Source organism: Colius striatus, chromosome 13 (genome assembly GCF_028858725.1).
Source record: "Colius striatus isolate bColStr4 chromosome 13, bColStr4.1.hap1, whole genome shotgun sequence".
Lineage (NCBI taxonomy): Eukaryota > Metazoa > Chordata > Aves > Coliiformes > Coliidae > Colius > Colius striatus.
Genome location: NC_084771.1, coordinates 2,830,930 through 2,856,828, shown reverse-complemented (window position 1 = coordinate 2,856,828; position 25,899 = coordinate 2,830,930). Strand labels below are relative to the sequence as shown.

At 52.3% G+C, this 25,899-nt stretch overlaps 1 protein-coding gene across 1 annotated transcript in view; it reads left to right on the top strand.

Moving 5' to 3' along the window:
- Positions 1 to 21,735, top strand: part of GABRA3 (gamma-aminobutyric acid type A receptor subunit alpha3) — a 62,656-nt gene extending 40,921 nt beyond the window's left edge. Inside the window, exons 5-9 of the mRNA XM_062007038.1 lie at positions 3,164 to 3,246; positions 7,637 to 7,780; positions 9,484 to 9,636; positions 12,784 to 12,995; positions 21,406 to 21,735. Of these exons, the coding sequence (XP_061863022.1) occupies positions 3,164 to 3,246; positions 7,637 to 7,780; positions 9,484 to 9,636; positions 12,784 to 12,995; positions 21,406 to 21,735 (922 nt within the window). The remainder of the gene's footprint in view (positions 1 to 3,163; positions 3,247 to 7,636; positions 7,781 to 9,483; positions 9,637 to 12,783; positions 12,996 to 21,405) is intronic.
- The last annotated feature ends 4,164 nt before the right edge of the window (positions 21,736 to 25,899 follow it).

Here is a 25,899-nt window from a genome sequence, read left to right as displayed (position 1 = left end):
GGAAAGGAAACAGAGAAAGAATCAAATGGTAAGATGCATGCAGACATGCTTGACAAACAGCCATGAAGCTCCCCCAGTGAATTTTGAGCTGACAGAAGAAAACTTTACCAAAGAAACACATCAGGAGGAGCAAAGGCACAGGGAGAAACTTCTTCAGTGTGAGGGTGAGGGAGCACTGACAGGGGCTGCCCAGATGGGCTGTGGAGGCTCCTTCCCTGGAGACAAACCCAGCTGGATGAGTTCCTGTGTGCCCCACTCTAGGTGGTGCTGCTCTGGCAGGGGAGTTGCACTGGATGAGCTTTTGAGATCTCTTCCAGCCCTTGAGACTCTGTGATTCTGGGATTCCATGAAAGGCTGTTGAGTCTGCACCTTGCTTCCAGGTTTTCATACCTGCTCCTTGGAACCCTAATCTTTGTTCAGATGATGAAAGAGAGGCATCAGGGCAAATGAGCCATTTGCTTGTGGTGGCCTTTGCATGTTGAGAAGAAAACCATTCCAACAATGTGCTTGTAGGTGTGTCACAGTCACTGCCAGTCTCTCCCTTGACTTTGATGAGACTTGGTTGAAGTCCTAAAGGTGAGATCTCCTTCTGTCTCATGTAGCTCTATCTCGTGTAGAACAGGTACAGGCAGACCAGAAGTGAAGAAGAGATCAGCAAGACAGAAGAAGGTCATTTGTTTCCAGTGAAGTCATGCTGGCCACACAGTGCTGCTTGGTTGGCTGAGAAAGCCAAGCTCGAGCCAGACATAATGCAAGCAAGACCATCATGTTCATCTCTTTGTCAGCACAATGATTTTACTGCAGGACATAGCAGTCACTACCCATGTACATGGCTTCAGAAAGGACTGTCAGGTTCACAGTAGAAAAGGCCCTTGGTTTCTGATGCACTCAGTTGCCTGGGTACAGCCTCTGAACCATGGAAGCCGTAAGCACTGGCTGCTGGGAGGTGACAGCAAGGTGTGATTTGCTCTGAATCCACCCAGGTTTCGTGCTTCTCTCCACTGGCCTCATCTGCTGGAGGTGGAGTCAGCCTGCACAGCCCCAACAAACCCACCGTGATGCAGCTTGCCAGGGTGTGGAGCATTGCACCAGCCTCAGCTGGGCTGGGAGCCCCTGGGACCCAGCAGTGCATGGGGACTCAGCAGCCAGTAGTCCCCACAGGGCATCCTGCTGCTGCTGAATAGCCACGAGCTGGTTATCAGGACTGAACCTGTCCTAACTGTGGGAGTTGCTTTTAGCGGGTTTTTCTGCCCCTGTGGGGTGTCTCTAGGGGTCACAGTGAGGTGCATGTGCCCAGTGGAGACAGAATGGTGCTGCCTGGCACTGGAAACCAGCAGAAATGCAGCTGTGCTGCTGTTGCATTGAGGAGCAGGGAGGTGCCACTGGAACACTGTGTTCAGAGGGTTTGCAGGACACTCGCTGCTTTCCTTTGCCAGCTCGTACCAGAGCAAGGCACAGACTCCCCATGGTGCCACTCTGACCCCAGCAGCCCCTGCAAAGGGGCCACCTCCTCACCTCCCACATGCTCCCAAAGGCTGGGTTAGCTGGGATTTCAAGTCCTGCTGTGAGTGCTGCAGGGGCCATGCAGGAGGATTTTGGCCACCCAGACCTGCCCCATCAAACTTAGAGCAGCTTCCAGCTCTGCTCCCCAACTTCTTCATGTGACACCTCTGCCTGTGTCTCACTGGGATGGCAGCTTCCCTACACCCTCTAAATGATACAGATGAAACTGGACATGGGTCTGAAATCATGAGGTGCATTTCCTCACCTGGCAGAGCAACGTTGAGAGCCAGCAGAGAGTTCCCAGCACAGCCTGGGCTGCTCTCACAGCCCACAGCAGCACCTGGGCAGGAATCCACTCCGTGTCTGCCTGGCACACCAGCATCTGCCACCAACCACCAGAGCCTCAGGGACACCCTGGCACCTCCAAGCCACAGGGATTCTGCTTTGTTTCCCCCACAGGGCCTTCTAGAGGGATTTGTGAAGGACCAAGCCTCATGGCAAGTTTGAAAACCAGACCTCTTTATGGCCTGGAAGGAATAACCTCCCCTTGTATTTCCCTTGGGTTTGTTTTGCTTCTTTGCTTGCAGCAACACCTGAACCCTTTATTCTCTTCAGGGTTTGTTTTGCATTTGACTAAGCCTCATTGTTTTCTGTGAAGAATGACATACTTGAATGTTCTTTCCAATGAAGGAAAACACCTCAGTAGGAGCTTCCAACTGCCTCTTGACCTGAGTTTTCCCCCTTCAGCCTTAGGTCTGGGTGCTTGCCCTTGGGTGCTCCTGTTGCTCCTGTCATGGTTCATTTGGTATTTTGCTGAGCCATCAGGAGAGGATCCTTTTTTCTACCAATGGTTCCTTCAGAGCAGATTGTATGAGAGGTCTCCTGGGAAGCTGTCAGTCCTGGCTGCCCCTCCTGGGCTGCAGGCTTTGCAGTGCTTCAGGAAGGAACATGAGTTTAGAGCTACCTTTTGTAGAGCCTTTCATGACAGATCCTTTTATGCCTGGCCCTGTGTTCTGCAGGACACTGCTGCCTCCCTCAGAGAACTGCTTCCTGATGAGGTGTCTTCACTGGGTTTTGATGAACAAGTCAAGCTCACAAGTTGTCCTACAACAGCCCCAGGAGAGGCAGTTCTGCATCTGCTGCAGCATCCTCTGCAGTGGCACCAGCAGGAGAAGGGCTGGGGAGGTGGGATGAGGTGCCCCATGTGCACAGGGGTGTGTTGTACCCCAGAGAAGCAGCTGTGACCCCATGGCTCTGGCTGACTTTGTTCAGCAAACACTGTGGCTTCCTCACTACCAGCCCTCAGCTCCTCCCAGAGCGCTGGGAAGAACATGTTGTGTTCCCTGGAAGCCCTTTGCCTCTACTTTCCAGCACAGTCCATAAGATATCCCCTGTCCCCAGGCATCAGGGAGCTCTTTGTGTGTTGTGCATGAGCAAACAGAAGTCCTGGGCTTTGGCAGACTCTCTGTGCTGAGTGTATAAGGATGAACTCAGCCAATAGGGTTGAGCTGATACAAAGGGAAAGGTTGCCAGATCTGTTCTGCCTGCTGTTGTCTCCATAGCTGGTGGCCTTCTGCCCAGAGACCCAGGGGTTAGTGAGCACACTGAGGCCTTGGCCACAGGGGCTGTGTCTGACCACGTGCCCTGTCTTGTCTCCTAGGCTGACCATTCATGCAGAGTGCCCCATGCACCTGGAGGACTTCCCCATGGATGTGCATGCCTGCCCACTGAAGTTTGGGAGCTGTAAGTACCCTGATGGGCCTCTGCAGGGGGATGGGTACAGAGCTGAAGAGCAGTCCTTTCTGGGGCTAGTGTTACCCAGGGGTTTACTAACACTGTGCTTAATTATTGCTAACGAGTTTGTTTCTGGCATCTCACACGTGCAATTCCTACCATCACCAGAAATGGACAGAGAGCAGATCTGTGGTCGGTTCAGGCCCATAGGATGGGTCAAACACCTATGTTTTGTTGTAAGTTCATTAGGGAAGTGGAAGAGCATCTTCCCACATCCCTCCCTGCCTTCAGTGGGCAGCACTGCTTCTTCAGCACTGCCTTAGCAGGACCAGCATTGATGGAAAACTCAGAGGTGCTTTTCCTTCATCACAAGGTGATGCTGGGGGGACAGATTTGAGAGGACAGCAGTGATATCTGCTGCTAGGTGTCCAGTCCAGCTTCCCTACACCCCTCCTGACAGTCTGGGGAAAGCCTGAACCCTCTGGTTACTCTGGCTGCATGCTGCAATGGAGCTTACAAACCCTTTGCTCCTCTTCAGTCTGTCAGGCAGGCTGCTCTCAAGTAAAAGGCTGGGAAACTGTGGGGATCTCAGTCCTAACACCCAAAGGTAATGGTTTAGGGAAGATTTACAGGGTGCTGGTCAGTTAAAAGCTGCTTTGAGCCTTCCAGGCTTGCAGCTGCTCATCTAGCTGGGCTTCCCATACCCTGCCTAGGAACAGTTTCCCTCTTCTCTCCCATGTGCAAGTTAAAGTTCTGTCAGTTTCATTCCTAAAGTGAGTGGGAACCAAGCTCCAAACCACTGGTTCACCACAGTATGGAAATAAATTGCCTAGTCTTCTCTAGGGACAATGAGCTGATCACCACTCTCAGTCTGTGTGTGTGTTAGATGGAAGAGTTACCCACCTCCAACTAAAGAATGAGCCCCCACACACAAACTCTAAGGACAACAGCAAGATCATACCCTTTCTAAACTGATCCTTCCTGAGCTGTTTGGGAGTGACCTGAGGAGAAAGAGGAGAAGCTTGATTGGCACCAGAAGGAATCGTGTTTATCATGTGCATCTGCTCCTCTGCCTCACGACAGAATGCAGCCATGCAACTGGATCATCCAAAACACTGCAATACACTCATGTCTCAGGCAGCACCTAATTAAATGTAGAACTCATTGCCACAAGACATCACTGAGGCCAGTGAAATAACAAGCCTCAGAGAGGGATGTTAATTGACCTTGTGAGGAGGGATGTAGCGTCTCATACCTCAGGCCTAGACTTGCAGGAAGGCAGATTCCTACACATCTAATTGCTTTTAATGTTTCTTGGTGAGGAAGAGACAATAATGTGCTGGAGCACCCTTTGGGGTTCTTGTGGGTATTTGCACTGATTTAGGCCTCTGAATGACACAGGCAGCTCAGAGAGCTGCTCCTGGTTAACATTGGTATGGCTGCTTCTAAAGCAGGCACCCACACAGCATCTGAGCTCACCTCTCCTGAGCTGGGCTAGGATTAAACTAGTGTTTGCACCAAAAAGCCATCAAGAGCTGGAAGCTGCTCATTTGTGAGAAGCTTAGAGTGGGTCAGATTTGTAAGTAGGACAAGACCAGGACTAGACATGTGCTGTGCCAAGGAAAGCTGATTTTGCCTCAGTGACCACCTTCCATGGATGCTCACAGCCTGAATGGCTCATTGGTAGCCTCCTGTCCCTCTGCCACCATGGCAGCCACCCAAAAGGGAAGGCAGAGAGCAAGGGCATCAGGAACTGAAGGTAGCTTGAGCTGCCCACCTGTGTCATGCCTTGGACCACAGGCAGTGAAGGTGAGGGCTTTACCTAGAAGATGAGTGTATGCAGCAGAGAAGAACTGCTTCTAAGACAGTCACAGGACACTGAGACCAGGCTAGCAGGTGTTGCTGAGGTTACCAGTTGCACTAAATGTCAAAGAGCTGTCCTTGTTTAGACTGCATTGCAGGGCATTGAGCAGAAAGAGCCTCGTGGCATTACACTGTCCCCAAGCCATGGGGCACCAGACACCCTTCTGTCCTGGATGACCAGATATGCTGACTCCACAGCACCCTTGCAGCACAACCAAGAAAGTGTGGGCTGGGTGATCAGGTAGTGAGGTGATTGTGAACTGGTTGAAAGAGAAGGCAGAGCTGTGATCAATGGGGCAGGGTCTAGTTGGAGGCCTGTATCTAGTCCCTGAGGGGTCAGTGCTGGGACTGGCACTGTTCAATCTATTCATTAATGACTGTGATGAAGGAACAGAGGCACTGTCAGCAAGTTTACTGAAGATACTAAAGTGGGGGCAGTGGCTGACACCCCAGAGGCTGTGCTGCCATTCAGCCAGACCTGGACAGGCTGGAGGGTTGGGCAGAGAGAAATTCAATGAAATCCAGCAAGGGCAAGTGGAGAGTGTTGCATCTGGGAAAGAACACCCCCATGGACCAGCACAGGCTGGGGAATGAACTGGTAGAGAGGAGGACAGGGCAAAGGGAGCTGGGAGTGCTGGTGGGCAGCAGGATGAGCATGAGCCAGCAACGTGCCCTCATGGGCAAGAAGCCAATGGCATCCTGGGGTGGCTCAGAAGGGCTGTGGGCAGGAGGTCAGAGAGGTTCTGCTCCCACTCTGCTCTGCCCTGCTGAGACCACATCTGGAATATTGTGTCCAGCTCTGGGCCCCTCAGCTGCAGAAGGACAGGGAGCTGCTGGAGAGAGTTCAGCACAGGGCACAGAGATGCTGGAGTGGAGCATCTGCCTTGTGCTGAAAGGCTGAGGGAGCTGGGGCTCTGCAGCTTGGAGAAGAGGAGCCTGAGGGGTGAGCTCAGGAATGGTTACAAATCCATCAAGGGTGGGTGCCAGGAGGCTGGAGCCAATGATAGGACAAGCTTTCAGGGTCCCTTCCAGCCCTTGAGGTTCTGTGATTTTGTGGTTTTTTGACAACTGTGCTTTCAGGGATGATGGCAGTGAAACTGTGGGCAGGGTCCCTTTGTAGATGGAGAGTGGCAGTGGGTGAAGCATGAGTGCCAGAGCAGAAGGTGCTGCCCATCGAGGCAGAAGAACATTGGCAAGGCTTCACAAAGCTAAGCCTGCTGGAGGGTGGAGATCTCCAGGAGCAGGTTGAGAGCTGAAAGGAAGGGGAAAGCAGGGTGTTGCACAATGGGGGAGAGGTCCCAGCCTGCATCAGAAGTGCAGCATGCTGCATGCTGAGAAACGTTGGCTGAGAATCAAGACCACTCCTCGACTTTGCACAGCACCAGCTTAGTGTTTAACAGACTTGCCAACACTTCCAGTGCAGGAATAGCAGTGGTTGGTTGAAAAAGATCAGAGAAATCTTGTCTCAGGACACAGTCTTCCACAGAGCAGGAGCTGAGCCATTTCTGTAGTAAACCTGACCCATTGCTTGGCCAGAGAACTCCTTCATGTCTGAATAGGAGAAGCTGGTGGCAAAAATGAAGTAAAAACTCACTCTAGTGAGGTTTGTTCTTGCCTAAAAAACCAGTGCAGAGTGGGTATGAACAGGAAGCTTGGACATGATGAGGAGAAGCAGCTCCTAGTAGAATCTGGAGAGACTCAATTTCTGGGTACCATAGGACTTGCAAAAGCAAGAGCCTGCAGGCACTGTTGGGAAAGGGAGGTGGCTGTGAGGATAAGCAGGGGTTTGATCACAAAGACCTGTGAAGGTGACTGTGTGTGTCAGAGAGAGGCATTTGCATATGGGGAGTTGGGCAGGTGAGAGGGGAGCTTGCAAGCTCCTGGCAGGATGCCCTGGCCCCCAGCCCACCAGCAGCACTTGCCTGATGGCTCTCTCATATGCGTGGGCAGGAGTTTCCCAGCACTGCCCTCCCTCCTGGCCCAGTGAGCTGGCCTGAGGCTGGCAATCACAGGGTCATGCAGGAGAGGAAGCATCTTTGGGGGAAGGACCCACCACTCCCAAAGCTGAGAGGCTTGGAGAGGGTTGCTTATGAGTGATAAAGGTTTTTAACTTTTCTCCTGAAGCTAAAATTCAGCCTCATTTGTGCTTAGCCTTTCTCTCCAGCTGCTGCCAGGATGGCTCTCCCAGTCCTGGGCATGGGCTGTCCTGCTGCCCCAGCTGCCTGCTGGTCTGGACACCTTCTTGCCTTGTCTCTGCTTGGAGCCAGCTCTTGCAGAGTAAGCACGTCAAGGGGACAGTGTGTCTCTCAATGACAGTGCTCTGCCCCCTTTTCCAACTCCCTTCCCAAACCCCAGCTCCCTTTTGCTCGTTTGGTTTAACAGTTGCTGAACTGCCTTGGTCTCTGGCCATGCTTGGCTGTGCTCAGCCATGAGGCTTTGAGGAATGCACAGCAGGGATTCATTTGGCTACAGGCTAATTTGGGCAGATTTTAGGTCAGGCAGAAGCACAAATCTCATTCTTCTTTCTCTTCCACAGATGCCTACACAAAAACAGAGGTGATCTACACCTGGACACTGGGGAAGGACAAATCAGTGGAAGTAGCAAAGGGTGGATCTCGCCTGAACCAGTACGACCTGCTGGGCCACGTGGTTGGGACGGAGATGGTTCGATCCAGCACAGGTACTTGTGGGGCTGGGATGCCATGCATGGGCCGAGCACGCTGCCAGATGAGGTGCTCCCATGGCCTTTGGATGCCCCAGTTTGGCAGGATATCAGAGGCAGTGCCTGTGGTCAGTCAGTGAGCAGCACAGGACGCCTTCCCAAGCCACGTGGCGCTGGGGAGCACGGCTGGGCACCTCTGGAGCAGGTACTGAGAGGCAGTCAAGGGTGTAGCTTTCAGTGGGTTCTGCTGGAGGAGCCTTAACGCCCATATACCCTCTAGAAAATTGATTCCAAGCACCTAAAAAGGAGCTGTTGTGTGAAAATTTGCCCCACCTTGCCCAGCTGGTTCCTGGTACTGTGGGTTCATTTGTCCCTTTGCAGTCCCTCAGCAGAGCATCACGGGCAGGGGGGACGAACAACATCACGCTCAGGGTGATTTTCACTGCATCTGCTTACACAAATGTTATCAGAGCTAATAGAAGATTATCCCAAACAAATGTTTCCTCTGATTAATGACCAATATTAATCATTCTTCTCTCCCATCTGCTGCTCCTCCCTTCCCCTCTGAATCCAGGTACTGATGGCTTCTGTTACCTCGTGCGTGTCTCTCTGCTGCTTTTCTTTCCCTTTTGTTGTTGTTGGGTTTCCTTTTTTCTTCTGTATGCACCAGTAGTTCTCTCATTTGAGGATATTTCCTCTCTGGTGCACTTGATTTTAATAGTGTATGTCTGTAACAACTCATATCACCTCCCTTGGGGAAATGTGCAGAGTCCAGGGAACTGAATGTCATAATATCTGGCCCATCTCTCTACTGAAGTTGTAGTAAAATGTACAGATGGGTAACCTGAAGTGGCAAGAAAGCTGCTGTAACAATTTAGCAGAGCCACGCTCACAGCAAAAAGGCACAATAACCCAGCAAAGTATCCAAAGCTCTGAGTGGAGGAGTAGGACACTGCTGCTGCTGTGGTTTACAGCCCAGACCTTTAACAACAGAACTGATTTTTGAGATGGTTAGAGGGAGAAAAGGTGGAGTGTTCTCAGGACTGTCAGAGAAAAGGAAATCCTTTGTCCTGAAATCTTGTAGGAGCACTGTTGAGTCTCACTAAGCTGAAGGTATCTCACCCCCAACGTGGTTCCCTGGAATGGGGCATGAGAGGGGTGGGAGCTGTGTCTGCAGGTACACCCAGAGGCACCTTGTGCTGAGAGCCAAATGAGGTTGTGCCTGGTTATTTATTGGCACTGATTTGCCTGTATCACACAACCATTCTGCAGCCAACTAAAGGAGTCTGCAGAGAAGCATTCTGGAAGGGCAAATGCTCCATGGAAGTCACCCAGGCTACCCTGTGGCACGTGCTGGGGTGGCACAGCAGCCCTGTGTGTGTGACACTGACAGAGGCACCTTGTGCTGAGAGCCAAATGAGGTTGTGCATGGTTATTTATTGGCACTGATTTGCCTGTATCACACAACCATTCTGCAGCCAACTAAAGGAGTCTGCAGAGAAGCATTCTGGAAGGGCAAATGCTCCATGGAAGTCACCCAGGCTACCCTGGGGCACGTGCTGGGGTGGCACAGCAGCCCTGTGTGTGTGACACTGACACACACACTGCAATGCCATCGAAGAATTGGCTCAGGACACGGCTGTAGTGGTTTAGAGATGGGTCAGTGGCCAGCTGGCCCTGCTCTGGGAAAGCTCAGGGTCTGTACCCGGCTGTCTCTGCAGGAGAGTACGTCGTCATGACCACACACTTCCACCTCAAGAGGAAGATTGGGTACTTTGTGATCCAGACCTACCTGCCCTGCATTATGACAGTCATCCTGTCCCAGGTGTCCTTCTGGCTGAACAGGGAGTCCGTTCCCGCCCGGACGGTTTTTGGTGAGTCTGGGAGCACTGGGGCATCCTCTCAGGTCGCTGGACAAAGGCCTCACAAATGACAAGACATAGACTGGTCTCCTCCAGGCCTCGACTGGCATCAGTGAAGCTGCTGGCCATTTCCCAGAGTAGCTCTTCCCAGTGCCTCTGCTTCCACTGAATGACTGCAAAAATACTCCTGAGCGTGTTTCTGCTACAAGCCAAGCCATAAATATTAACAGTAATCAAGGTATTGATCATCTCATTATATGCATTTGGCTGTGTCTGCTTATCTATATTGGCTTTTGAGTTGTGGAGAGGATAAGTACACAGGGAGGCATTTAAAGCTCTACCTTTGAAATTGCTAATGTGCCCCTGGTCAGAGCTCTGCAGTGCAGGTTCCTGGGCTGAGGCACCATAACTGCACAGTAAATATATTGTTATGATTTTGTTCAGCTGGTTTCAGATCCCCTCTCTGAGGCAAAGTGTCAGCTTGTCATTGCACATATATTAATAGCTTTCTGCAAACATTTAATAAGGGAATTGCCTCGTGCTTTCCTGCTGAGACCTTTAGTGCAGGATCTACACACACACACATACACACTCACAGACCAGGTGTGATGCTGCAGGATTGTGTTTCCTGGAAACAACAGTGCCCAGCACGTCCTGCTCAACAGAAATCACCAAGCAGAAAGGGAATATAGGGTACCACCTGCTCCTGGCTTTCAGTAAGACAGAAAGTAGTGTGCATCATGAGGAGCTTTCTCTGTAGCAAGGGTGATGACAGAAATGCTCCTACAAACCCAGCAAGGTTGATGTGCTGCATTCTGGACCCTCTCTGCAGGTCTGGCCCTTGCTGCCGTGCTATGGACTGGAATGGGACCCAGGGAGGGTGATGAGTGCCTCTGCAGCCTCCTAAATGAACTAAAGGGAATCCTTATGGGGTTTTGTGTTCACTGGGGCTTGTGAAATGTAGGCAATGGACAAGCTTTAAAACATAGAGCTGAGGTCAGCTTCTCCCCATGAGCACTGGGCTGCCTTCCCTTCCCTGCTGAGGCAAAACCTGCCATGACCCCCAAGGTGGAGAGCAGCTTTGGGGAACTGGGTGGTGAGTATGGCCAAACTGGTTTGCACAATCCAGACTGCAAGAGCTGTACTGAACAATGGTGACAGTGAAGAAGAGGAGATATGGGCCCTTAGCACCCACTTTTGGGTGTTTCCATCCAACAGAATGGAAAAGAGGGGGGTCAGACAGAAATGCTGTGGGAAACAGGCCCAGCTCAGGCATACAGAGTCAGCAAAGAACTTCCCTCACTCATCTCTGAATCACTTGCAACTGAATCACAGAGTCTCAAGGGCTGGAAGGGGCCTGGAAAGCTCAGCCAGTGCAACCCCCCTGCCAGGGCAGCACCACCTAGAGCAGGGCACACAGGAACCAGCTGGGTTGGAATGTCTCCAGAGAAGGAGCCTCCACAGCCCATCTGGGCAGCCCCTGCCAGTGCTCCCTCACCTCAGCAGCGAACAGGTTTATCCTTGTGTCTCTTTGGAACCTCTTCTGTTCCAGCTTGTGCCTGTTGCCCTTGTGCTGTCATTGGGCTGAACCCCACAGAGTGCACACCCAGACCCCCGTGTCTGCCCACGCCTGAGATGGGCTCTTACATCTGTGTCTGTGCTGGAGGATCTCTGCACTCCCAACCCTGGGCTGAGCCCTTCTCTCAGGATTTCTCATTCCCTCCTGTGTTATCCTGAGATTTGCAGACAGATTTCCTCAAGCAGCAGCTCACATTGAGCTGAAGAGAGCCAACTGAAAACTGAAAGCCTACCTTTGTGACAAATGTCTTTGCACCCAAATTGCCTGGCTTCCCTGTTCAGCAAATAAGAACAACTCCAATTGTTTATTCCCTTCCCACCCCCTCAATGTATTTTGCCCCTCAGAAAACATTGTCAACAATATCATGGAAACTCTTCAGTTACCAGGAGTATGGCTTAAGGGAAGTGCAAATTAGTCAATACCTTTGTAATGTGTTTAATGTGTTTTTAATTGAAAAGCACATTATTGGGGGAAATGGATAGCAGTGCTCGCTTGCTTTAAGGAAACAAAAAGCTTTAAGAGTTGTTTTGCAGCAGATCACTTTTTAAAAGGACTCTTTGTGACCATGCTGGCAGGACCCAGGGTCCCAGGTGTCCGTTCATGCAGGGCATGAGACACTATTTCCAACCCTCAGACAGCCTCTTTGTACAAGTGGGCAGCTTCTGGCCCTCCGTGAAGCTTCCCAAAGCTGTGGGTTTTTTACTGTTATGGGTTTTATTTCTCTGCAAAAAGCAACCAGAGGCTTCTCCATGGCATATTCTATGCTAGGGAGCTGGGTCTGGCATCACAGTTTCCCCTGCTAGCAGATGAGGAATTAAATGCAGGTGCCTACCTGTGAGCTAAGACTCCTCTGCAGTGAGCAGAGGTCCCAGGTGATGGAGTTTGGGGAAGCTTAATCTCATCCTGCTGCAGCTGTTTGCCATTGATTATATGAACTGGAGATATTCCAAAGGTCCTGAGCAGGCTGCAGTTGGCCTTGATTTGAGCAGGGGTTGAACACGTTGACTTCCCTTCCAACTTGGACTGTTTTGTTGTTCTATGGGTTGCACCACGGACTTGTGCTGGATAAGACTCCTTAATTGCAGTGTGAATTACAGCCCTCCAGCACAGGGCTACCAAAATGGAAGGCTGTGAGACCTGGGGCTGCTCAGCCTGGAGAAGACTGAGGGGAGACCTTATCAACACTTATAAATACCTAAAGGGCAGCGTCAAGAGGATGGGGCCAGTTGTTTTTTCTGCAGTGCCCAGTGACAGGGCAAGGGGTAAGGGGCACAAGCTGGAACACACAAAGTTTGGCTTCAACACAAGGGAAACCTTCTTTGCTGTGAGAGTGAGGGAGCCCTGGCACAGGCTGCCAGGGAGATTCCAGAATCACCTTCTCTGGAGGACTTCAGAAGGCTCATGGACATGTTCCTGTGTGACCTGATCGAGTGGAACCTGCTTTAGCAAGGAGCTGTGTTGGATGATCTCTAGAGGTCCCTTCCAACCCCCTCTCCCCATTCAGTGAGGCTGTGATTCTGTCCAGGTGTGCCATGGTGTGTAGTCTCCCACTACCCTTTCCTCCTGCTGTGTTTCCACAGGTGTCACCACCGTCCTCACCATGACCACGCTAAGCATCAGCGCAAGAAACTCCTTACCCAAGGTGGCGTACGCGACGGCCATGGACTGGTTCATAGCCGTCTGTTATGCCTTTGTGTTTTCTGCGCTGATCGAATTCGCCACCGTCAACTACTTCACGAAGCGCAGCTGGGCTTGGGATGGCAAGAAGGTGCTGGAGGCCCAGGAGATGAAGGTCAGCCCCGTGGCCAAGGCCGGGGGGAGGAGGGCACGGTGAAGAAATGCTCCAGGAGAGAGCTGAGCTGGGGCCGGGAGTGGGTAACATGCAGCCCGGCAGCACTCGGGGAGGCTGGATGCTACTTACTGGGGTCCCCAGCTCAGGTCTTGACTGGAGCAGTTCTTGAGGGTCAAGGGAGGAAGGGCTTGGCTGCTGTGCTTAGCTGGACCATGGCATGACTGCTCACTTCTGTCCCTCTGCATGACAGCTTGCCAATGTGAATGCTGCATGTTTTGGTCTTGCTCCACCAGTGCTCTACTCCCTCCAGCCCATAAATGCCCTGCTCCACATTGCTAAGCATGCCACACAGACCCAGATAAGCCATGGGATGCCAGCCTTGCCCATGAGGCCGGTTCTACTCAGGCATGGTGCCGTGATGGTGGGGGAGTAATACTCATGCTGCTGCCCACAGCTGCTGCTTTGCGAGCTCGGGCAAAGAGGGTGGGTGGGAAGCAAGCAATCAGAAATTGCAACTGGCAGGAAATTAGTGGCTGGCACAACACACATTTTCCCTTCTCACTTGGGATGAGCCTCTCTGGCAGCTTCCTTCCCGCCAGCCAGTGCTGCCCCTGCTTGTGTCCCCTCCTCCTGACTGATGGCACCTCGGCTGTTCAGTCACTGTAGCATGCTGCTCCTTGGTTGTATGTATGGAAGCCCTTTGAAAATCAGCTTTGTTCTTGGTTCTGGAGCCTTTATCTTTTTCTCCTTTGCATTTTAATATGTTGTCTAAAACTGCTGTGGGGCTCTGTGCAAATACCTGGAAGAATTGCAGCAGCTTTTGGGAAGACGAGAGCCAATCATCTTCCTGGTATGGAGGTGAAAGCAGGAGAAGAGAGACCTTATGGAGAAGCACTGCCATCACTGGGTGTCGAATGCCTCTCTCTCATGTTTCTTGGACTCTGTCTGTTTTGCTTTTGCAGCTGTGGGCTGAGCAACAGACTCGTGGCAGAAAGCTCCAGAGGCCACCAATTGATGGGCTTCCAATTCCTTCATGAGTGAATAGTGCTAATCTGGCCTCTAGAGAGGAGAGAAGCCTTTCCCAGGTCCCTGGCATGAACAAACCATCAGAACAGGTCCTCAAAGCAACCATATCCCATTAAGGGATGGTGCAAATCAGCACTAAGTCATAATTCACACAGCCATGGGCAATTGGGTGAACTGGACCCAGTCAAAAAAGCAGCAGAGGCTCAAAAGCTTCAGTTTGTCCTACAAACAGCATGCTCTTAGTTTATTCATTGAGCCAGCACTGCCAGACTAACAGTGCTGAAACAGCAGGGTCAGACCATGCAGAATGTTTGGTAAATAACAAACCCAAAGCAAGACCAGGAGTGTTTCAGGGGGAGTGCTCTTTGGGAGTTTGCTGCAATTGGTTTCAAGCTGGAGAATTGGGAAAGGCTCCAAATTTGTGGATGCTAACTGTGATCTTTATCTTAGAAGGCTGGTCCCTGAAGAGTGGTGGGTTTTCAGGGAGCTTGGAAATACCATGTGTTACCATATTTGCTTTTCATCTTTGTTCCATTGGATATTTCCAAGCAGTGAATTTGCTGCACGACGAAGGTGCCTCATTGGCTCAGTTTCAGCCTTTAATTAGCTCTTGAAGCAACTGACAAGCCCCATGGTTGAAACCACAAAAGAAAGAAGAGGCAGAAGAATAACTCTTGACATTTTATACCAGGAATAAAACCACCAGTGACAAGCCCAGGCCAAGCCCTGGTCTCTGGAGAGCCTTCCCTCCAGCCAAAAACAACGCTCTTTATTGATGTAATGGCAAGGATCCTCACTGCAGGTTCGACAGTTTCCTTACATGAACATGAATAGGAGTCAGCAAGCAGCAGCCTTTCCCTCACCTCAGTTGTAGGCAGCAGCAGTGCTTCCCATCCCATCTGAAGGGAATCACTACCTTGCAAAAGCTGCTGGTTGCTGATGGGCATCCCCACTGTATTCACTGTCTCAGGGCTGGTACCATTCTTTCTTTCCCCTCTTCAGCCAACACATCAAGTTTAGATGGGAACAGGGCATTTTTGTTTCAGGTAGATGCCTCATCTTGGTTAAACTGCTCATCTCTACATCACAAATGATCATGATGATGTTCTGGCTCTAGCCACAGTTAGGTTCTGGTTCTAGCTGGGAGCCACCCTGCACGTTCTCTGCAGTTTGTGGTGAAAGGCAGGCAGGTATCACCACAGATGTCACTAAAAACACACTTTAGCATGCACTCTGATAAGATCTGACTAAAGCTTCTCAGACCCAGGGATTTTCTGAGCTGTTCCTGCCTGCCACCAGTAATCACTCACTGTGGATGAAGGATTCCCTCTTTGTGTATGGCAGAGTGGCAGCAGCCAGCCTGAAGCTGCAGAAGGAGGAAGACATCTGGATCCACTGAGGAAAACTTGTTAGTAAAGATGATTTCTTTTCCCCCCCAAAAACTGCCTCAGGAGGCAGGTGGGAGATGGCAGTAGCTGGGGAGGACTGAGAGGCCAAAGAGTTTGAAAGGCAAGTGCTTTCAGTAGCCAGCAAAGCTCCCTATATCCAGCACCCTCAAAATAACCTGCTAAAACAACCCACTTCAGGTCAGAAGGGCTGTGTCTGGACAGAGGGAGATCCATCCATCCCAAACACAGGGATGGCCATCTCTGGAGCCAGCAAGGTCACATCCTGAGTGGCTGTTACAGTGAAGATCTGGAGAGACAACCATTAACCATTTGCCACTGGGAAACTCATGAAGTCTGCAAGAATGGCTCCCTGCAAGAAGGGGTTCTCTGTTCCTCAGGATGGAAGATGTTTGGGATCTTTGGAAGGCATTTAAACCCACTTCCACTTCCACTTGCAATGTCTGTGCCTAAAATCTGATTCAGCTGTGTGTTTGTGCTCGTATGACACTGCCCTGAAATCCTGTGTGGCAAGGAACAGCAAAGATAATGCAAGTGGCTGCAGTCAGCCACATGAAAGCAAGGAAGAGCACACTTTGGATGGAGGAATGCTCCTGGATCTTTATCCTTACCCTTTGCAGTCCATGGTGAGAAAGGTTTAGGCTTTTTATGTACTTTTCACATGTCTTTTCACGTAGAGAAAGTCACCAAAAGGCACCCTGCAGGCCTCTCTGTTGGTAAGATCATCGTGGTTTTGTGGCTTGTGTTTTGGAAGTGATGGGTGTGCTGCCCATTGGCACAAGGTGCCTTTTGCTCTGACTGAGCAGAGCTCAGCTCTTTGTCCAACCCACCCTTCAGCACTTCTGAAGTTTGCCCCTTGATCCAAGTCACTTGAGAATGATTCTCCTTTGTTTCTTTCCAGTTGTGGCAACTTCATTTCAATCTCCTCCTTGCCAGCAGGGAGGAGCTAGAGCCAACCCTGACAGGCCAGCATTTTCAACCAGTCTGAAGCCTTACAAGCTCACAGGATGATTCAGATGCATCTCTCTCTTTTCTGCCTCACTGTGGTAGAAATGTTTTACCTGGGACTTCCCCTTGCTGACCATGCTCTGTGTCCTTTGTCCTACTGCACTGGCAGTCACCTGTAGCACTCCATAGCACTGCAAGTGATTTATGTTCTCAGCATCGTCACTAGAGTCCATGTATCATTCTTTGACAACATTGCACCCTCTTTCAACACTGTGTGGTGTCTTGGGCTGATTATTGACTCCATCCAACCTCTGAGTCTTTATCTGGCAATCCAGGGAGCATAAGATCATTGGGCCCAGTCCCACATAATCTGAGTGAAGAGATGGGAGAGATGAGTGATGCCAAAGGTCCCAGCAGCAGCTGACAGCAGCATGGCATTGGCATAGGCTGCTTGTTAGTGCAAAATGGCATCACCCAGAGCTTTTTGTCTCTGCTCAGGGTGCAGGAGTCTCAGTTTAAAACACTTTGCTGCTGTTCTCTGATAGGATGGAGTCTCTGGCACACTGCAGAGGGGAACTTTGGCTGACATGAAGAAGGAGTGACATGCTTGCTGGAACAGCAACTGCAGTTGCTGTGTTTTGAATTATAGGACATAAATATGTCAGAGACTAGAGCTGCTTGCACCTTGTCTCTGGAAAGGCAAGTGGCACATACCTTGCATTTCTCAAGCACTGCAGGTATTGGTGATGGTGACCTTCAGTGGCCTGTCAAGGGGACAGTGCTTCCAACTCACATCTCCAGCCAAGGAGCAGGTGCAGAGGACTAAACCTCCAGCAGATTGTAGGTAGAACTGGTAGTTCCCATAATGTAGAGGTTCAGACATGAGCTCCCCAACAGAGAGGCTTGACAACAAGCAGATTTAACAGAAACACTGTTATTTTCCAGGGTGTGTGTGTGTAGTGGAAAAAAAACTTGTCAGACTGCAAAATCCAGGGAACATTTTTATCTCCAGACCTGATTTCACAGCTTTTTCCTCAGGGGAGCAGCACAGAGACAGCTTTGTGCAGTGGTTCAGTCTCCCTGTGCTCAAAGTGGGCCATGAGAGGTAGGAATTGCTTTGCAACGTCGATGTTTTGATCAGGACAAGTTCCCAAAGCAAACCTGGGGTTTCCTCCTGTTTTTCCACTCTTTCCTTCTCCTTCAGTGGGATGTGGAACTCCTCACAGATAAAGGTGGAGGGGGAAGGCTGGGGGCTACTTTGCAGCTGACAGCAATAAGCATGTTTTGCTTTGTTTGATTGTCAAAATCTTGCCTGAAACACTTCTTTATAAAGCACAGTCCAGTAAACTCGAGGCTGAAACATTTCTTCTGCCATCTCAGGAGCCAAGCACACATAGAGCAGACACGTGTGCCTTGGTGTAGGCAGTGTGTGCTCTGGGTGCTTCCCAAAGGCTACCCAGGCTCCCAGCTCTGACCAGGGCAGAAGACTCCATAGGCAGCTGGGAAAAAAGCCCTGGCTTTAGGCTCCCAAGCCTCTGCACTACCTCAGCAGTATGAGCTGTCTTCAGGTTTCCTGATGGCACCAAACTGTGAGGATTGGCTGATGCACCAGAGACTGAGCTACCAGTGAGAGCTGGACAGGCTGCGAGTTGGGCACAGAGGAACCTGCTGAGGTTCAGCAAGGGCAGGGGCAGAGTCCTGCAACTGGGGAGGAACAACCCCCTGCACCAGGCCAGGCTGGGGGTGACCTGCTGGAGAGCAGCTCCAGGAGACAGACCTGGCAGTGCTGGGTGATAAGAAACTGCCCATGAGCAGCAACGTGGCCTCGTGGGCAAGAAGCCAATGGCAGCCTGGGGGCATCCAGCAGAGTGTGGGCAGCAGGGCCAGGGAGCTTCTGCTCCCCTTTTCTCTGCTCTGCCACATGTGCTGAGGCCTCAGCTGGAGTCCTGTGCCCAGTTGTGGGCTCCCCAGCTGCAGAGAGACAGGGAACTGCTGCAGAGAAGGGTGAGGGAGCCCTGTCCCAGGCTGCCCAGGGAGGGTGTGGAGGCTTCTTCTCAGGAGGTTCCCAAACCCACCTGGACACGTTCCTGTGTGACCTGATGTAGGTGGGAGCTGCTTCTGCAGGGGGTTGGGCTGGATGGTTTCTAAAGGTCCCTTCCAACCCCCACCATGCTGTGATTCTGTGAGCTGAGGTCCACAGAAGCCCAAGTTGATGCTTGAGGGCTCTGGATCACACTAACAGGAGCAGAAGCTTGCTGTGACCAGCCACAGAATTCATATTTGCCCACTTTGCTCTCTTTCAGCTGGTTGTTTTCAGATCCCTTTGTCCAGGCAAGACAGACCACTTTCCAAGCTCTGGGGCAGAAAAGCTAGCCAGGTTGACAATGTCACGTCACTTGTAAGTCATCTTATCCTTGTAATGAATAACATGGCTGATTAATACTAAAATAACCCTGGTGCACTCCAGATTACCTTCTGAAAACAACAGTCTGGGGGTTATTTCATTATTGATTCTTTGATTAGCCCCTGTAGCTGTGCTAATAAGCAATCACACTTGAGCATATTGAAATGTTGGAGAAGGTGAAGCACCTTTAGTCTTTTATTTCCTTCTTGCCAGCTCTTCATTGGGAAGTTTCACCTGCTGTGCCAGCAGTACAAGTGAACACGTCTCCAATGATTGCAGAAGTCAGTCACCCAGTTCATCATTGCAGATTGTAACACCCTCTCCCATAAAACTATGAATATGGCCTGATCAGTAGTTTAGTCTGAGCTGGAGTCTGAAGACATTTAGACCTCCTTCTAACAGCCAGTTAATTTCTGTAATTGCTGTCATTATCAGAAGGCTGCAGGGCTGGCTATGGTGTGGTCAGAGAGGGGTTTGAAGGTTGCACAGGGTCTGCTTTAGGTGTCCCCCTGCAAATCACGATGGAAAATTCATTTCCTAAGGTGACCAGAGATATCCATGGTGAGTGGGGACACGTTGAAAATGGAAGTACAGGCTGACAGCAGAAGCCCTGGGAGTGTTCCTGCAGAGCAGATGGATGGATCTGGCCTTTCCCAGTGCTGCCCAGCCGTGTTGCTGCCCTGCACTTGCCAGGCTAGAATGGGGAGATGAACTGGTCCTCCTGGCTGCACACTCTCCCCTTCTCTTAATGATTGCTTTGCACATGGTTCCCTCACACATAGATGCAAGCCCATGCCAAGCACCCCTGGGAACACCTGGATGAGCCTCACCTGGTGTTTCAGTTGCTTTTGAATAGAAAATTAGATCCAAAGTCACACCTTGTTCTGAGTTTAGATGTGAGATTCCCACCCTGAGTCACTGCTGTGTCTAATGCTGACTGTTGGTGCCATTACAGTGGGCACCACATTGAGTACATGAGTGCTGGGACATTCAGGGTGTCTGATGCCAGCCTCTTCTCTCAAATAACGAGTGATAGGGCAAGAGGAAACGGCCTCAAGTTGCATCAGGAGAAGTTTAAGTTGGATATTAAGGAAGAACATTTTCCCTGGGAGGGTTGTCAGCCCCTGTGCTCAGGGAAGTGATGAGATTCCCATCCCTGCAGGTATTTAAAAGCCACAGAGCTGAGGTGCTGAGGGCCATGGGTTAGTGGTGGGCTTGGCAGGGTGAGGGGAGGGCTTGGACCTGGTGATTTTAAAGGTCTTTTCCAACTAAACCAATCCTGTGATGGCTGCATATGAACAGATTTCATTCACTGGGCTTCTGCTAGACCTGGATTGCTTTATACAATATGGTCTATGGGTGCAGGTGGCCTCAGGGCTCTGACAGCAACAGGAAGATCCCGAGAGGGGGGGTAACACCTATCATGACTTCCTACCTCCATCTTCCCATCCACTCATCTTCATTAACATCTGAACTGTCTGTCTCCAGCATCTTCCACCATCCTCCAGTGCATCCTATGTGGCAAGTGAGTGCCTCTTGTGCCCTTCACTGTGCTTGCTCTCCTCCCTTCAGCACGGACAGCACGGCTGTCCTTGGAATCCTGGGGGAGGCCTGCGCTTATCTCCCTTGAATTGCAGCAACCCTTAGATATGAAGGAGAGGCAAAAGGCTTCCCCCTGCCCTACAGTACTGTGTTGAGCAATCCTGAGATCCAGGGCTTGTGCAAATGCCTTCTGTCCATTCTGTGTCTTACCAGGGCAGGTCATGAAGTGCTCTAAAGGGTCACAGAGGCATTTTGGACACCACAGTGTTAAATTGTGAGCTACTCAGGACCCTGAGACAGTGTATGATATGGCCTTGTAGTATGGCACCAAAATATTGCAATGCTGACACCCACATTCTTAAAGGCACTGGCACAAGAACCCCCAGCCACAGCTAAACGCTGATCCTCTGTCGTGTCTCCCACTCTCACCTGGCCCACAACCTGACCCAGTTCCTCCCCCCAGGATCATCACACCCATTGTCAGTCTTTAAGATTCTGTTCCTGCACCGTCTCTCCATGGCTGAGCCTTACATGCAGCAGCAAACACTGGCCAGTTGAGAGTGAAAACGAGGAGTGTGAAGCTGTGTTCGCTCGCACTGAGCCGGCCACAGGCACCACAGAGCTGGCAGCGCTGGGCAGTGGAGGAGTCACCATCCAGGGCGGCTGCACCACCTTTTTGTGCCACCTAATGGGCTGCGAGGAACCTACAAACCCAGCTCTGTGGCTTCAGCTACTTGACTTGCAGCAGGGCCTGGCTGCCAGGCTTGGCAGCTCTGTGCCATGTGTGTCATGCCAGGCTTACATGGAGCAGCTGGTCCACCCGAGTCCAGCACGTCCTGATGCTCCAGCAGCCCTCAGGATGTCATGGCTTCTGGCCATCTTCTCACCACATCTTTCTTCCACAATGCCTTCTGAGCTCTAAAGGTCCCTTCCAGCATTCTATGGTTCTTGATCTCTTGCTCCTCACACCCTTTTCCATCTTCTCCTCCGGGCAAGCAGGTAAACTCAGAGGACAAAACCTTCTCTGTGCAATTCTACAGTCACTTCATCTCTCTTCTGTTTTTCTCTCTTCCACCCTCCCTAGAAAAAAGAGCCAGTGGCACTAGCGAAGAAAACCAACACCACCTACAACATCGTCGGCACCACGTATGCCCTCAGCATCGCCAAGGACCCCGGCCTGCCCACCATCTCCAAGAGTGCTGCTGCCACTGCTGCCGCCACCACCGTCCCCCCCAAGATGCCCCGCCTCGAGGAGAAGCTCCCAGAGAGCAAGAAGACGTACAACAGCGTCAGCAAGGTAGACAAGATGTCCCGCATCGTCTTCCCAGTGCTCTTTGCCATTTTCAACTTGGTCTACTGGGCCACGTATGTCAACCGGGAGTCGGCCATCAAGGGAATGATCCCCAAACAATGAAACCAGCCACACAAACCTCCCATCAGTGAGCACCACCCAGGCAGGAATTCTCCAGGGCTTTCTTCTTTCCAGTTTGGTTCCATGGTTATCGTTTGGTTGGTGTTGTTATTCCTATGAGAGGGTTCTTTTAGCACCTACCCACAGCTTTGGGGTTGCATCCAATCCCGTTCGCTTTTGTTTTGTTTTACTTTGTCTCCCATGATGAAAGGAAAGAAAAAGGATGATAAGTTGTGCCTCTATCAGCGTGGGTCTGATGTCCCCCTTCTGTCCAAACCACCCTGTGCTTCCATGTCCCCCCCTGCCCTTCCCGTGCTCCTCCTGCCACTGCCATTCCACGCTCTGCTCCGCCGCTGTGGTCTGCCCCCTCCTCCTCTCCTGCAATGGGCTGCCAGAGCATGGGGGATGCTCCTGGCTGGGGGATGTGGAGGCCTCCAGAGCCAGGCATCATCAGCTGGGCCCTGTGCCAGGTGCCCCCCAGGCTGGGGGTGCAGGCGAGCGGGTTGCTGAGGGAGCAGCATGGGCCCAGTGCCCCCCAGGGAGAACCCAGCACTGCTGTGGGCTGGGGAACCATTGCAGGGGCAGGACAGGGTGGCAGCACCTCGTGGGTATCTACAGGGCTTCTTCCTCTCTGTCTTCATCAAACGCAGCTGCTGGTTCCCTCCGTGTCTCTCCCCGGGCAAGAACGGGTGAGAAAGGTCTTGTGTGTCTGCCACCCTGCACTCTGGGGCAGTTTGTGTAATCATCTCTCTCAGGGCAGCCAGGGAGTCAGGACAGGAGCTGTGTGATGCCTTGGAGGAGACAGTAGCTGTAAGGCACACATGACTTCAGCCCCAGGGCTGGAAGCCGTAGAGTTTGTGTTCAGATGGGTGGCTTTTCACCTTCTCTTGGCCCCATCCACTTACCCTCCTCAGCATTTCCTCTCTGTCCCAGCCCCTTCCTCCAGCTCCCCATTCATCCTCCTTTGGCTGCCAGTGTCTGCTGGCAGGTGGGTTTGGGCAGAGCAGCCCGTGCCCCTGGGCTGTGCCACGGTGCTGGGGAGGAGCAGGGTCTGGGGCAGCACGGCTGTTGGTGTGTGCCAGGACAGCTCAGGTGTGGGCTGCTTCCCTGGGACACACCAGGGACCCTCTGCACCTGTGGGGCTGGACACAGTCAGTCCCCCAGGACCCCGTGCCCCTGGTGAGCAGATGCAGCTGAGCACCCTCAGCACTGTGGGAGGACTGCAGAAGGGGCTCTTTCAAACACCAGGGTGATACTGCTGTCCTGGAGAGCCACGTGAGCCAGGTGCCACCCCACAAAGCCACTGAGATAAGACCTAACTCTAACACCTGCACACTCTTCCATGGAAAGCCCTCCAATGCCTTGGAGAGAGGCTTTTTCTCCCTTCCCAGCCATCACATTCAAGGACCCAAAGCAGGGGTTGTCCCCTTCGCACCAGCAGCAGCAGCACAAGGTGGTGGCATCGAGCTGTGTCCCAGACCCGTGGGGACACTGCCCTGCTGTAAGGAAGCACATCCAGTGCCTGCTGAGTCCTGATCCCCATCCCACAGGCAGCACCAATCCCACCACCAGCCCTGCTCCCAGGTTGGGATGCATCTCCTCTTTCCTGGGCCCCCCTCTGATCCCCCCAGCTGCCCCCCTGAGCTGCCCCCAGCACATTTTGTGTGCATGCAGCCAGGCTGAGGCCCCAGCACCCCTAAGGTCATGTCTTCAGCCTTGCTTTGAGCCATTGTGCTAAGCCCAGTGTACCCCTGCCCATGCAGGAGCGGGGCTGAGCACAAGGCACAGGATCTGCCACACCTGGAATATCCATGGGGATGGCAGGACGGAGCGGGCAAGGCCAGGGCACTTTGTCCTGCCCTGTGGGTGGCTGGTGTGTGTCCTGCCCATCCCTTACCAATCTTACAGGCTCAACAGCAGTGCAGCTGCAGCGAGGAGAGGAGCTGGGGGAGCTCAGGCCAGGAATGCATCCAGCAGCCGTGCCCGAGCCCATGCTGAGGGCACCAGCTCCCTGCCCAGCCTCCCCCCACATCACCCCGAGCCCCCATGACATTTCTACAGTGCCTTTCATCCCCTGGGGCTCCCCACTGGCTGCTTGGGAGGGGAAAGCCCAGGAGCTCTCCCCCTTTGCACCCAGCCTTGGGTTGGAGGAGCAGAGGGAGGATGCAGCTCCTCCACGGGCTGGGGGAGTGATACCCCGGCTGCTTTGCACCTGGGGCACCCAGTTCCTCGTGGCTCTGGCTTGATGCTGCTGCTGCTGCAGCCACCCCCAGCCCTGCCCAGCCCTGCCCTGCACCCCTCAGCACCCAGGCCTCGTGCTCCCTGCACCAGCCCCATCCCCTGGGGTGGAAGTGCCCTGGCAGCTGTTTGCTTTGGAGAATACTGGGATGTCATTTCCTTTGGTAAGCCAGATGAAGTGTATCTCATACAACATTCATGTCACTACAATACTCAGGCCTAAGTGAATGGAATAGAAACCCTATAAAGAAAAAAAAGCAAAACAAACACAATAAAATGGTAACAAAGAGTATATTGTGTTTACTAACAGAATTACAGCAAAAGCAAGCCTAAGGATGGGATGCAGGGACTCAGCTGACTTGAGCTGGCCCCAGCACTGAGGGGGCTCTGCTGCCAAATCCCCCCTGACCCCCAGAGTCCCATCCCACTGTGCATCCCAGCTGTGTGTGGGTGCAGTGCAGAGCCCTCCAGCAGCCTGCAGCTCCCACTATCAGCTGCCCAGCAGCCTCAGCACCCTCCTGGGGCTGTGCTCAGGGGACCAGGATCTGTCTCTTGCCCCAGACCTTCCCTCCCCACGACACCAGGATGCCAGCCCAGGCCCCTCGTCCCTCCCCTCACCAGACTCTTGGTCCCTCCCCAGGACACAGCCCCCAGATCTGCTTTGCCAGTGACACCCATCTGCTGGCTCCTCTTTTGCTCTTCCTGACCCCAAAGCCTTTGCTCTCTGCCTGATAAAAAGCCGCCTTTGTGGCTCTGCGTTCACACGCCCGGGGAGCCGAGTCTGTTCCCACCAAAGCCTGGCACTGCCTCCCAGTCTTTCTTTTGCCAGCTGGAAGCAGAAGTACCAGCATCCTTTGGTTAAAGACAACAAACCAAACAGGATTTGTAGCTTGGCTTCCAAGCAGGGAAGCATTTTGGGAAGCTAGTTATAAATAAGCGGTTTATCATCCCCTGCCAGCAGACATCACACACAAGATAATGTTCCTTTCTGTAAAAAGAGAAACCCCACCAACCTGTCAGGGGCTCAAATTGGGACATTTCCTTCCTAAATAACACAAGGCTGCTGGTGGGGGCTGCTTCTAAGGCAACACCAGGCCAGAGCTAACCTAGGAGCAGTTGCTGGGCTTTGCTGCTTGCTGGGAGAGCACCTAAGGGCTCCATTGTACCACTGGTCCTGTCCAGGAACGGATCTGCACGTGGCCATTGACAGGCTCACCCGCAGTTGTGCACAGACTGGGAACGTCCTTTAGCTCTGCACCTCAATCTGGCAAGGCCTAAAGCTTCCCTGGCTTGATGAGAGTCTCCCAGGCAGGATGTAGAAGTCTTTGAGGGTGTTGAAGTGGCTCTGCTCGGTCTGCACTGCTGCCTTTGCAGCTTGCACCAGCTGGGACACACAGGGTGCAGTCCAAGCCTGCGGTTGCCTTCCTCCTGAAAATGCCAGAGGGATGCTTTGGTGCAGGCAGCTTGTCTCTTCCCTCCTCTGAAACCACACCTGGGCACGAGCAGCACAGCCTTGGGGACCCTGTGCCCCAGGGAGGGGGGCAGTTGGGTGCAGATCCTTGGAGGGAGCAGGGAGCTGGCACATGAGGGCTGCACACACTAAGCCTCAGCCTTAGTGCTGAGGCTCCTCTGTGGCATGGCATGGGAGGGAGAGGGGAGAGGTGATCTCTCAGTGCCATCTGTTCATCTAAAGGGCTGGTGGAGTTACCCCTAACAGTGTCTCAAAAGCTTCTTGAGTGTCACCAAGCAGGTCTGAGCCAGCCAAGACAGAGCTGCTGGGTTCTGTCCACACCTCAGGTTCCTTCCAGCCGTCCCCTGGGGAGGATTACAGAGCTGCATCACGTAGCAGGGAGAGGTTTCTCTTGCTCCAGGCCACCTCACGTGGGAAGGACTCTGTTCTGCTAAGAACCTCTCTGAGACCTTCAAAAA